We start from the raw sequence: 12,694 nt of genomic DNA, 5'->3' as shown, positions 1-12,694 counted from the left end.
ATTTGATTTGCATTCTTTTAAGTATACGAACAGAAGAATCAAAATAACTGTCTCATAAGAACTAGCTATCATCTTATCTGCAAAATAAAGAAATCCAGGATGATCCTTCATGAGCAATGCAGCTAACACATATTTCTTTGGACAAATACATATTCACATGTGCTTGCAAAGTATTTCTAAATAGACTTTTCAAAAAGTATTTTTAGAGTAGTGCAATATAACTTCATCTGCAATTGCAACCAGTGAGAGGTAATCCAGAGAGGACCTCAGCGCCCCTTGAGAATACAGTCCTGTGGCTCTCCCCTGGACAAAAAAATCCCCTTTAATGCCACTGGGAACTATAACGAGGAGCTGTGCACAGCTAGTCCCTCAGGAATGAGTCTCTGCTCACTGTGTGGGGAGCTGAGTGTGGAAGTCTGCATGCAGCTACCAGAATATATCCCCAAGTACTCGTTATGCAGTGGCCACTAAGACATTTGAAATGTAAATGTTTCTCATCTATGTTCCATGTAATTTATAAGATAATGCAGTTTCCATGCAGTAGGGAAAGATTGTATCGGAAGAACTGACATTATTAACTAAGGAAAAAACCCTGGGTATATCAGTTTCACCACAACTGCATTTTTTTCCTCTACACTGTATTTCACATTGATAACAGGTCATGTTATACCATAAAGCATATTAATATGATCTTGTGATTCGAATGGAAAACCTTTTCTGCAAGATATCCATATTAAAATAGTTATGTGCACAAAAAGTGTTCATAGCATGACACCCAAAGCAGTATGGAGTTAGTTCGACCCATTACAGCTAAACTATGTAGTACAAATGAAGACTACTGGTACATGTAGAAAAATATGATAGGCAATCAGTTACAAACCTGGCAGTATTTCAAAACAGAGATTTTTAGGTCTTACAATGGAATGATAAAGACAGCAGGAACTGCTTTTGGGAGCTCCAGAAAGAGATTTGCACTTGGTGTTTCTCATCATCTTATAAGCAGCCCTACCACATAGAAAAATGTTGCACCAGGAGTTAACATCAGGGTCTGAAATTTAAAAAAATCTGCTAAAACTTAAGTGCAGTAGGCTCCACTAAATTGTATTTCTCTTTCAATATACAAAACATAGAAAATTGTAATGATGACTTACTGGATAAAAATATTAATGCTCACAAACCAAATCTGAGAAATTTCTGAGTCAGATTTAAAGTTACACATTTTGTAGGTTTAGTTGGCATGATTTGACTATCTCATTTATCTTTGACCACCAAGTAGCAGTACATATTCCCCTTTTTAGATTGACTTGTTTAATGCATTACATTGTTTCTAACAAGGCTTTCAAATGGCAAAACCCCTGCTTGAAACAAATGTCTTTACAATGAGAGATCTTTCATGAGAAACACCTTTTAATACCATTTACAAAATCTCCCCACGAGATAAAAAAGCAAGATAAATAAAGCTTAGAGAAAGGAAACACTTCTTAGGCTTGCACTTTTATCTTCCCCTGGCAGATGCTGGTCTCCTCAACACATGAAGTTGGCTAGGCAGGATTGTTTTTCTTTCTCTTGCTCGGGCTGTGAGTAGGATCTTGTTTCAGTTCATGGTATTGCATCTGTTTAAATACAAAGTTCAGAAAGAAAGTTGTCAGGTGGCACTTCCTAGAAAAAAATAAAGATATAGGGTTTTTCTGCCAGGGGATAAAAAGTAAAAAAAAAGAAAACCTTCCCTCTAAAAATGACAGGATTTGCAGATGTGATTCACCAACAACAGAATGACAGATCTAGAATAAGAAGGAAAACCAACACCAGGAATATCCTGCCAGGACATAACACTGCATGCTGATGTAAACTTAGAAAAGACTACTTTTTTTTCATTTTCTCCATGAGCTCTAACAGACAATAAACATTATCATCTTGACCATATTGGATACCATTCTTTGTAACATTTCTTAAAAACTTGGTTATTTCCAAATGCCTACCATAGAGGGTATCAGATACACAGAGGGTATTTGCACCCATATCTCCTATTTATACCAGCTCTGAACTGAAACTAGAAATATGGGAAGTCTATAATGTTTGTGATACCAGATGTGATTTATGTGCTTGATGTTATCTTAAATCTTGCATGCTCTCTGGGGATTGTGTACTGCATCACAAAAGCATGTAATTCACAACCAGCTTTTTTTTTTTTTTTTTAAAGGCATTTATGAGCACAGTTGAACTGTGGCCACAGCAAAAGCTTTCACCCCGGGAAAGGAAAGGCTCTTAGAGTGCTGTCACATGACACTGGGCCATGCTGCCTGCCTCTTCTATTATTTGACCTTCCTGTTCATTCTCTGCATGTCCTGAGAACCTCAGCTCCAGTGTTTCCTACACAGTGCCGTATCCCAGACGGATTTACATGGTGCTGGAGGCTGTTCAATACAAGCTCTAGCATCTGCTACCATCTCACAAATACTTGTCCTTCTACTGATTACTCCTATGGATCCTCAGGGGCACAACCAATGTAGGAACTTGTTTCTCACTGGAAAAAGACCAAGCAGTCTCCTTATGGTTCACGGACTATCACCAGCTTCAGTTCACAATTTCTTTCTGCCAAAGAATACAATATTAAATCAAAATAACCACTTTAAAAATCTGTTAGAAAAAAAATCCCAGAAAAAATATATACACACCACTTGCACATCTGAGGGGACTCTGGATAGAAAGTCAAGTAGTTCGTTGTTATCAATTGCATATGGATTTCGAATCTTTTTTGTAAATTTATTGATGCCTGCAAAAGTGAAAGTTCAAATGTTACTATCATAAGATATAAGATATCAAAAAATACATACTTTTGGCAAAGTTTTAAAACAGATTTTAGGATCCATTTTGAAGCCTGACAGTAGCACCGAATGAATGCATGAATGAATGTATGAATTGTAACCTTGGGCTCTAAAGGTTGGACTCTGCTGCTGTGGTTCCCTGTTTCAAAATGCAAAAGTTCTAGGGACATTTTCAAATTCCTTTAATATATTATTTTTTTGAAAGTAATAGAAACTGTGGTTATTATAAGGGAGTTGGGAAAGGTAGAGGCATAAAAAGTATTTAATTTCTGTAACAGAGAGGATAAGTAGAAATGGACTTAATTGCAGGACAGAAGATTCAAGAAAAATATTTTTCATGCTAAGGACAATGAAACATGTGGGAAGCAGTGAAGTCTACATCATATGAAGGTTTTAGACGAGTTTGCACAAACCTTTTTCTAGGAATGACAGCTAGAGATGAGCTGATGGCAGTGCAGAGAAGAGAGGATATATCTCCCTTAGACATCATGGTCTTGTAACGCTTACTGGCAATTAGTGTTCAGAAACACCAAGAAAAATTATCCACAAAATAATCAGAAACCAGCCTTTAAAATTAGACTTATTTTCTTACTGTTACATACCCAGTCACATTTACACACTTTGAGAACCTGGTTTGTGGGCTCTGGGAACACACATCTAAAACATGGCAGGAACAGTGCAAACTGCATTGACTCGCATGTGAGCAGGAGACACCCAGGACACTATTAAAAATATGCCTTTCTGTGTAGTTTATCCAGGCTCTATCAGATATAACATAGTTTATCTTCCAAAATAGAGATTTTGGAAGATCAGATATATAAAACCTTTGGTGCCAATACTTTTCAGAAAGCCTTAGCAAGGATGTAAAGCCTTTGGACAGGGCATGCAAGATTCAGTGTTAGCAACACCCACAGCCTCCCACTGCATGAATCCTCAGTTCTGCAGTGTAGATAGAGGATGCTGTCCTCCCTTTATATGGTGATTGAATAGTGAGTGTTCAGAAGGAATATCTGAGGTTCAAACACCTTTGTTTAAGAAGACGTTTTGCATCAGCAAGTGACTGTGAAATTTAAGGTCAACACCACTGTTCACTGCACATGGCCACTGGACCACCTATGGGTGAATTCAGGTGGTATGATCTCACTTTCATCACATCTGATAAAGAAAAATACCAGTCAGCATGTGAAACCTTGAGAAAGAAAAAGCACTGCAGAGATGAGAGGGGATTGGTCTTTTCCAACAGTTTGAAAATTTTCAGATTAAAACAATTATCTTTGAATTTTTTTCCACACAGACAGCTGTAGCTGTTACCAGGACTCTGCACTTCATCAAGTGGGATTAGGATGGATCCACCCCACCTAATGCACCACATCTTCAAGGACCAGTCTCCACTGGGAGAGACACAGCCAGGAAAAAAATGGAGAATTTCTTGCTAGGGCAGGCTGAAAGGGGCAGTCCCTATGGATGCACAGAAGAAAGACAGCTATACAAAAGCTGAGACATAATATCGAAAAATTTTCATTTAAAACCTCTACCTTCCCAAGAACAAAATGGGCAGATGCTGCTACAGACCAGCTCAAACATTCCTACAGAAGTAAGTCAGAAAAGAGAGATCAATGGCTTCCACAGGCAGAATGGATTAATAAATATACCCAGGAGGGGCTAGAAACACACAGTGATGGAGAAAACAGGTAGGTGTTTGGAATACTGAAGGTTTGAAGGGACAGCTGCTCAAAGCTATGCTCAGCATGACATGGCTCTGTGAGAATTCATTTCACCCTGAGGAGGTCTGGATTGTGGGAGCTGCAGCTGCGCAGTACCTGTCTGGTCTCCTGGCATTATGCAAGAGGAAAAGGTCCCTAAAGAAGGGATCCACGTACATTTGCTGAGTAAGAAGTCACCTAAACTGAAGTGCAGGAGAAAAACATGGAGTTGAAACCTGTAGTGAACAAAGGGCCTTGAAGTTGTATCTACATAGCCTATGTAACTTGAAGGCAGGGAGAGAAGAAAGGAAAAAAGTGCAAGGTGCATTTATAGTAATTTATGCTTATACTATCCATCCATGGTTTGGGAGCCTTGGGAGTTGAGACTCTGCCTTACCTGAAACAGACATTTCTGTGGGAGTGTGACACTTCCAGGGGTATGAGTCATGAGCTTTTCAAAGAAGAGTTCTGGCTCTACAGTTATGTGGATCTTGGAGGGCTATTATAATCTCAGGTTATTGTATCAAACAAAGGGGATGTAAGAAAGCAAGATGTCAGACATGTCTGGAAAATGACAGGAAAAGAACACAGACAAATACTTCAAACTTCCTGTGTGTGTGCTAAAAGGAATGAAATTTTGGGAACAAACTAAGAGTTTGGGTTACACTTAAGTGATGCGTGGTACGGGGGAATAAGTAAAAGTCAAAGACAGGAAAAGAAAGGAAGCCCATCTGCTTGCTTTTGTTACTTCTGTAGAAATACTTTTGTATTTTGTTCATATCCTCTTTATTGCTTCAGCTATGATCATTTGAGAAAACATTCTAAGGAAATTACTAATATTGACTGATAAATAAAAAATAAATTCTTTGGAGTAAGTTCAATGATTTTATGCTGTCTCCTGAATTCAAAATTTTCCCACAAAAGTGTGATTGCTATTCTTTCTTCAGAAAGAAAATCTAGCCACTGATGTAACTGAGACTGTGCTCTTCATAAGTCTGTGCTACCGGGTAAGGGTACAGCTGCCGGTGTTGTAAGATGTATGAAAAGATGTACAAATGAAAATCTGGAGCATTATTTACAACAGATGTAGTAACAGCAGCTTTTTAAAATCAGTATAAAGAATAGATATAAAGACAAGTAGTGAAAGCTTGGATCAATCATAATTCCACCCAGGGTTTCTGTTCATTATCAACCAGCCAAATACCACCTATTCCTTTCTGTCTATCTAAAGGTGACCCCTTAAACAGGTTTCTTGCTGCTACGTTTGCATATACTTTCACAAGATAAAGTACCACAGTAAAAAAGGCGTATTGTCCTAAATGCACTATATAGATTGAAATACCTCTATTTGTGTATAAGTGGTAAAAATAAATCAGAGTAATATCTAGACAAAGCTACACTTTGATATATGAAGAATCCTCATGGCTACATGTTTATAGTATGATTAAGTCTAGAATGCCAGCGAAGAAAAATGCATTTTGTAGGTGGACCTAAATATTTACACTGTCGCAATTTTTAACTAACCTGCCTATTTCCATCATGGGGTAGCTTTATGACCATAAATACCAAAAAGCACTGTCAGGGTAAGTCATCCGTTAAAAACCAGGGTTTTTTAAGTGGTACAGACCGTTTAAAAGAGCTTTACTTACCCCAGACAAGGACAATGTATCTCAGTGGAATGAAATACAGGATGATGGTGAACACAGAGAGGGCAACAATTGCCAGCCAGCTCAGGAATGGGACAGTCCAGTTGAATGTACTAAAGAAAAATTAACAAAAGTCAAAACTGAGATCAGCCACCAGAGCCAATAAAAGAGCAAATAATGAGCAGGACAGTGGGAAAAGTGCCAGTTTCCACCAGGGAGAACAAACTGAGTCTACAAATGAATGCATGGATGCATTTGTCATTCATCAGGGAGAGCTGGGCTTAGACCCACTGTCAGTGGAAATGAAAGGAGGTCCTGGCTTTGCCCACTCACCTGCTGAATTTCACCTCTCCTGGCGCAGCAGTGCTCATCTGCCAAGCGAACCACTGCTCTGCTTTTTGGAAATCTCAGTACCAGCTAAACCTCAGTGCTAACCCCAGTTTCAGCCAACATCAGCCAACACCCACAGAGCTCCTTTCTCCCCAAATGTACTCACACAGGCAAACTATATTCCCTTCTCAACACCATGGCAGAGTAGGATACAAGAGCTGGAAGAGTATTGCTAAGGATTTCTTGTTTTATCTCCTCCCTGTTTCACTGTAAGGACAGCATAAGCAGTTAAAGGCTGAGCAGGGACTTTCCCCTCTGTCTGAGATATGGGTACACTCCTCAACCAGGTGCCTTCCTGTTTTGAGGGAAAAGGCAAGTTCATGGCTATGCAAAGCTGGAAACTTGTCCATTTGCTTAAGGAGGGGGCTAGGGGAAAAAAAGGAGGTGATAAAACAGTCAGTCATGAAGACAGGGAGAATGCAACAGCAGTGATTGAGGGAAGAAATAAAACCCCTTTGGATGTAAAAAAACCCCAAACAACCAAAACAAACAAACAAAAACAAACAAAAAAACCCCCCAACAATAAAAAACCAAACCAAAACGAAAACAAACAAACAAAAAACCCAAAACCCCTAAAAAAGGAAAGGTTATTTATCTATGAATAAAGGAAGGGAATTTCTAGGATCCCATAAGAGTTTCAGGACATTACCTTTCCAAAAAAAGTCACAGATAAAAACATCCTCCCTAAGGGTCCCAGACTCTATTATCTGATAAAACTCTGCTGGTCACCACATTCTGCAAAAGTTGAGGTGTGAGAAAGGGAAAGTTAATAGATGATGAAACAGGGTGCTGTAGCTCTCCAACCCCTGTGTTCAGTGAAGAGAGAAAGACCAGATGATAATTTTATACATATGTCCCATAAGAATGTTGGTTAAGGGGAGCTTGGCTCAGTGGATTTGTTCCATGAAGGCACTACCATGTCAAAAGTGTTGCATGACATTTATCCAGAAGGAAAATGTGGCTTTGGCTCTAAATAGTCTCATGATACTCTTTAAAAGTATTACTACTAACTACATTCTCAACCAATGTGATTACATTATTTTGGCTTCTCTAGATGAATAATTGCAATTATCTGAATCACAAGCCATATTTTTCATAATGAGCTCTGGCTCCCTGTGTTTATTTGTCTTCTTTTTTCCCTGGCAATTTTGACATGTCTCCACTAACATTATGTTAGTGTCACTTAGTGTAGGATCCCTCCCTTTATCCTCAGGGGACACCTGCTCTTTTCCCCTTTTCTGTATGCATTTGGGATGAACAGAAGGTTGAGGGTCTGCTCATGTTCCTGTGACTCGGCTTTGTGCAATGGATCACAGACACACCATGATGTGTGGGAGCACTGGCTCCTCACTTAGCAAACCTCCTTATGGGCTGTGTTAACACAGCATTCAGTACAGGTTTCCCATTATAGTTTTAGGAGCAAATTACAAAGATTTATAGTCTCACTCAGTCTACAAAATTCTGTAGCTCTCATCTGGTTATATAACAGAACAAACCCTACCTCCAAAATGCACAATTAGAACTACTTAATCATCAAGACAACTTCCACGAACAGCCTTCTGATAAAGGACTTTTTTCAGAGACTGGCTCATTTTTCTAACTGGAGAACTTGTGTGATACAATATGCTTGCACCTGCCTCTCCTGCTGTGAATACAGCCTGCCTGGAATTGTCCCTATGGGAACACTTTCCCAGGCTTTCGTATTAGGGACTTTACTCTTAAATGCAAAAATGGCAATCTCCTCTTCATCGAGACAGAGCAGGACCGTGTCAGAGATGATCCTCAGGATTCCTGCAGACTGACCTTCACCCAAGGCATAGTTTTCCCAAAATTCACGTCCAAAAGTGAATTAGGTAGTGGTGAGATGCTCTTGGTTTTCGAGGTGCAGAAAACCAAGTCGATCCTCTCCATGCTTTGCAGCTGACAGCTGGAAGGTGTCTTTCTGGAACCTGTCTGACCTCAAGTAATAAACTTTGTGTTGCTGTTCACTGACCATGCCAGAAATACACCAAACTTCCTGCAGTAAATCTCAGAACCTCTTTTTCATAATGTTTAGATTTGCTGGCAATTTTTATATATCATATAGTAGGTGTTACAAATTAGGAATACTCTTAAAGAAAAGGTTTTGCTGACTTACAAATACAACTTCCAGTGAGTGAACATACGTACATCCTTAGAATACAAAACCCCTACTCACTTCTGCTTATTTCCTTTATCAAAGCTGCATTTTTTATTATCACTTTTAAATAACTATGTCACAACAATATTCTCTTTTTGTTTTCCTTAAAAACATTAGGTCTGATTTTTGTCCCAGTTAATATGATTCTAAATTCCAGAATTAATATGACAGGATTTCCACTGACTGAGGGCCTTCATAAAGCAAAGTAAATATAGATGAGCTTGAACGATGGATCATCCAAAACTGGACTCCCTTGGAATAAGTAAGTAAAGGTTTAACATTTTGTACCTCTGCATGGAAAAGACATTAAAGAATACTGGAGAGCAATCCAGCACCTGTGTCAGCACTTACTTCTTGATCCTTTCACCAAAGGAAGCTATTTCATCTAGGATATTCTGGACAGTGACACACACCTCCTGGATGGCATAAAGTCTATTCATAAATCCTTTTTTTTCACTGTCCTAAATAAAAGAAAAGGATTAGCTGAGTAAAAGAATTTTTGACTGTAGGAAAAGGATTGTGTAGTCATCAGGAATTGGTAAAACCTAGCAATAAGAAAATTATTCCTTGTCCTGTAAACAGTGCCTATTGCAGTATATATGGCTTGGTATAGAAGCTGAACTCCACACAATTTTGTTTGTCACTGCATTAGTTTCTAAACACATATTTGAATGAGCCAGGTCTCTAGGTTTTAAACATGCTGAAGGTGCCAACCTTGTATGTTATGTGCTCTTTCAAGTGGTAAGAGTCATAAGGTAGAATAAAGACTGTTTGTTGAAATGCTGGGTTTTGAGCTGATGTAGGCAGAGGAAAATAAACTTCTGGAAGGCACTGAGCAAGAAAACAGAAAAACTAAGCTCCCATAGGGAGCTGTTCTTTTTTCCCCAAATATCTATCTCTAAACTCAGACAGGTTTGCAGCATCAAATCCACTAACAGTGCTGTGTTAGATGGGATTAAAATGAAGTATCACCATGGAAAAAAAAAAAAAGTTTCTCTTAATTTTTTACAGACTACAGATAACAGATAAGCCAAAAGGTTATGTTCAACATTTCCAAGCGGTTGATGCCATATTACCCTATCTAGTTTGAATATGATTGTTGTTTTCTGAAAATATGAAATTGAAAGAAAATATTTTACTCTTAGGAAAATATTTCATTTAAAAAGTTCAACTTCTTGTCATCACAAACCACATGATACAACAATCTCTGTCATTGACTCTGAAGTTCAGCATCTAAGAAATACATGTTGCATTTAATTTTCCTTTTCTTCCCCTGATGCATAACTAGCAGACAGTATATTTATTCACTCATTTTGTTGACATTTTTGCTGTCTTAATAAATTAGATTGGAAGAAAACATCATTTATCATGTAATCATTTCAACAACACTGGTTCTGCAACGGTGTTGTCAAGATTACCTGTGAATATGTTTAAAAGTATTTAGTTAGAGAACACAGATTATCTAAAAAACAACTATGAAAGAAGCAGACAGAGAGAGATGGGAAAAATACTTCAGTGATTAAGTGTAATTTATAAACCAAGCACTTCAGACAAAGGAAAACCACCAGTTTTTCAGAATGGGAAAGACCTTATATTCTCACAAAAGATTAATAATTATTGTATCACAAAGAAATATTTTTGTTTCCTGAGAATGACCATAATGGCTCAGAACCAGTTATATCAACTACATGCAGGGCTGCACAGCAACACAGAGACATTTATGTAAGTTATTTCCTTAATATTTACTGCATTCTTGAAGCCTTTGCAATGACACAATTATTCTCCTCAGGTATACAGCTTCTGAAGACGTGTATCATATATCTAGCATGCTTCATTTGTCATCAGGAAATAGGCACCTGCTCTATTCCTTCACGTAAAACACATACTTCCAGTATAATGTCTTCTTGTACAGCAGAAGTGAACAATAAGCCATACAGAAATCACAGGTATTTTTCTCCTTTCTAAATATGTATGGCCTTTACCTCTTCAGTTTTGTTGAAGAGATTCTGCCATCTATGTAAAGTTATTTTGATTTATAATTAACTTGTGTGAGAAAAGAATTATGTCACTGTAACAAAACCAGTACCCTTTGTGTCATATCCAGAACTCAGCTGGGGTTACATTCAAAGGTTCTGAGGCTGTTTTAATTTACAAATATCTTACAAGATAAATTTGTACCTCTATTCATGTCATGATTTAGGAATGGCACTCTCCAACTTAGTGCTCCCACTGAGACTTTCCAAATCCTGCCGCTGCTCGCTCACTCCCTCTCTCTCCCCACCCCAGTGGTGGGCTGGAGAGGAGAATTGGAGAATTGGGGGCACAAAAGATCACAGATGAGATAAAAACAATTTACTGGGAGAAATGAGATAAGGAAATGAACAGTAATAGCATACAAAAGAGAGAGAGTGATTCACATGCAAAATGCTCACTGCAGAGCCCAATCTGACTGAAGCCACACCACCTGATGGCTCGGAGTCAGTGCCACACACTTACTCAAACAGAAGGAATCCCTCCTCCCCAGAAGAGAGTCCCTTTCCCCTGCCCCCAACAATGATGTGAGGGGGTACAGAATTACCTCCGGGTCCCAGCCATGCCCCCTCCTGGCTACTGCAAAAATTCCTCCTGTCCTAGCCGGAACCAGGACAATTCAAAAATATAGCAGTTTTAAATCATTTCCCACAAAATCCCTAAAGACAGAAGGAGAGAGAGAAAGGATCACTATTTCCAAACCACTTCACCTTCTTAGCTTAAAGGAAATTTGTTGACATACTCTGAGGCAGGATTAGACAAAACAGCACAGGAAAGAGGAAGCGGTCAGAAGGATCATGGCTCATCTTTGCTTAAACTATTCCCATGTCCCAGAACTATTAACTGATTTTTATTTCCTGCTCCAAATATTTGTGCAAAAAATAAGCTGGCCTAGGGGAAAACTGCACTTATTTTCTTCCAGCAAGATGCCGTGTTATCAAATACAATACACAAGCTACCTAGAGTATAAACCAAGGTTCACAATAATTAATTTTTCAAACACTGCTGGCCTTTCCTTTCCAGAGAAAGATGGTGTGAGACACTGGAAGAGGTTGCTGGCTTGAAACCTTTCAGGTGCATGTGTGGGAAAAGGGGCAAGAAAAGCCTTGCCCTGGTGAGGCAGTGCGTTGCTCCATCCACCCCACGACCTAGAGCCTGGATCCCAGCCCCCAGTGGCACAGTGGAGGCAATGTTCCATGCCTGCCCCTGGAGCCCCTAACCCAGCCCCAGAGTAGCAACCAGACCAGACATCCCACCTGGGGGAAGGGCTCAGGAAAGCCAAAGCATACTCAAGCCAAGCACGAGGCAAGCTCACGTCTTGACCATTGGAACCATCAGTGGTAGTCATATTTGGTTTTTTCTATATCTCTTGTCTTTCTCTTTGTTCTTTTTCTTCCAATTCCTCTGTCTTGAAGTCTAAGTAACTTAAAATCAGATGGGTTGGAGTTTGTTAAGTTGAATGGACATGGAGGTTGCTAAGTTAATGCCTTGTGAAATGCTTTATGTTGATTCAATATTGCTTTAAACTTTTGCCAAAGTTCCCTGTTTTTCTGAAGTTTGCCAGTAAAGTTTTCGGTTTTGACTCTTGAGGTGTCGGTATTTCTCCTTTGCATCTGATTCTGGTTAAAAGAAAAAAAAAAACAATCCGTAAGCCCCTTTAAGGGACTCTGCAAGTAAGTTCTGGGGCCTTAAAGATGGACCGTGACTGGAATCAATTTCATCACTTGCATGACTACAACTGCCAATTTTCTGGATGTAATTGTCATTTAAATACTAGATAAAATCTATAATACAAAGCTAACAAAGCTTAATACAAAGCTTTATTACTATTTCATTTGTGTCATTTATTTGTTTGCAATAGGCTTAATGTACCTGAAAAGCAAGAGATTTGCCAGGGGATGGTTTTGAGCACAAACGGTG

The 12,694-nt window shown here is 38.9% G+C and overlaps 1 protein-coding gene across 1 annotated transcript in view; it reads right to left on the bottom strand.

Annotated features, from left to right (window-relative positions):
• Positions 1-1,541: 1,541 nt before the first annotated feature.
• MCTP1 (multiple C2 and transmembrane domain containing 1) overlaps positions 1,542-12,694 on the bottom strand; it is a gene marked incomplete at its 3' end in the record, with an annotated part of 236,492 nt that continues 225,339 nt past the window's right edge. The window contains exons 18-21 of the mRNA XM_082302006.1: positions 9,095-9,204; positions 6,178-6,287; positions 2,676-2,773; positions 1,542-1,613 (exon numbers count right to left, since the gene is read on the bottom strand). Of these exons, the coding sequence (XP_082158132.1) occupies positions 1,542-1,613; positions 2,676-2,773; positions 6,178-6,287; positions 9,095-9,204 (390 nt within the window). The remainder of the gene's footprint in view (positions 1,614-2,675; positions 2,774-6,177; positions 6,288-9,094; positions 9,205-12,694) is intronic.

Source organism: Coloeus monedula, assembly GCF_965178545.1.
Source record: "Coloeus monedula genome assembly, chromosome: Z".
Classification (NCBI taxonomy): domain Eukaryota; kingdom Metazoa; phylum Chordata; class Aves; order Passeriformes; family Corvidae; genus Coloeus; species Coloeus monedula.
This window is presented reverse-complemented; position numbering and strand designations above follow the sequence as displayed.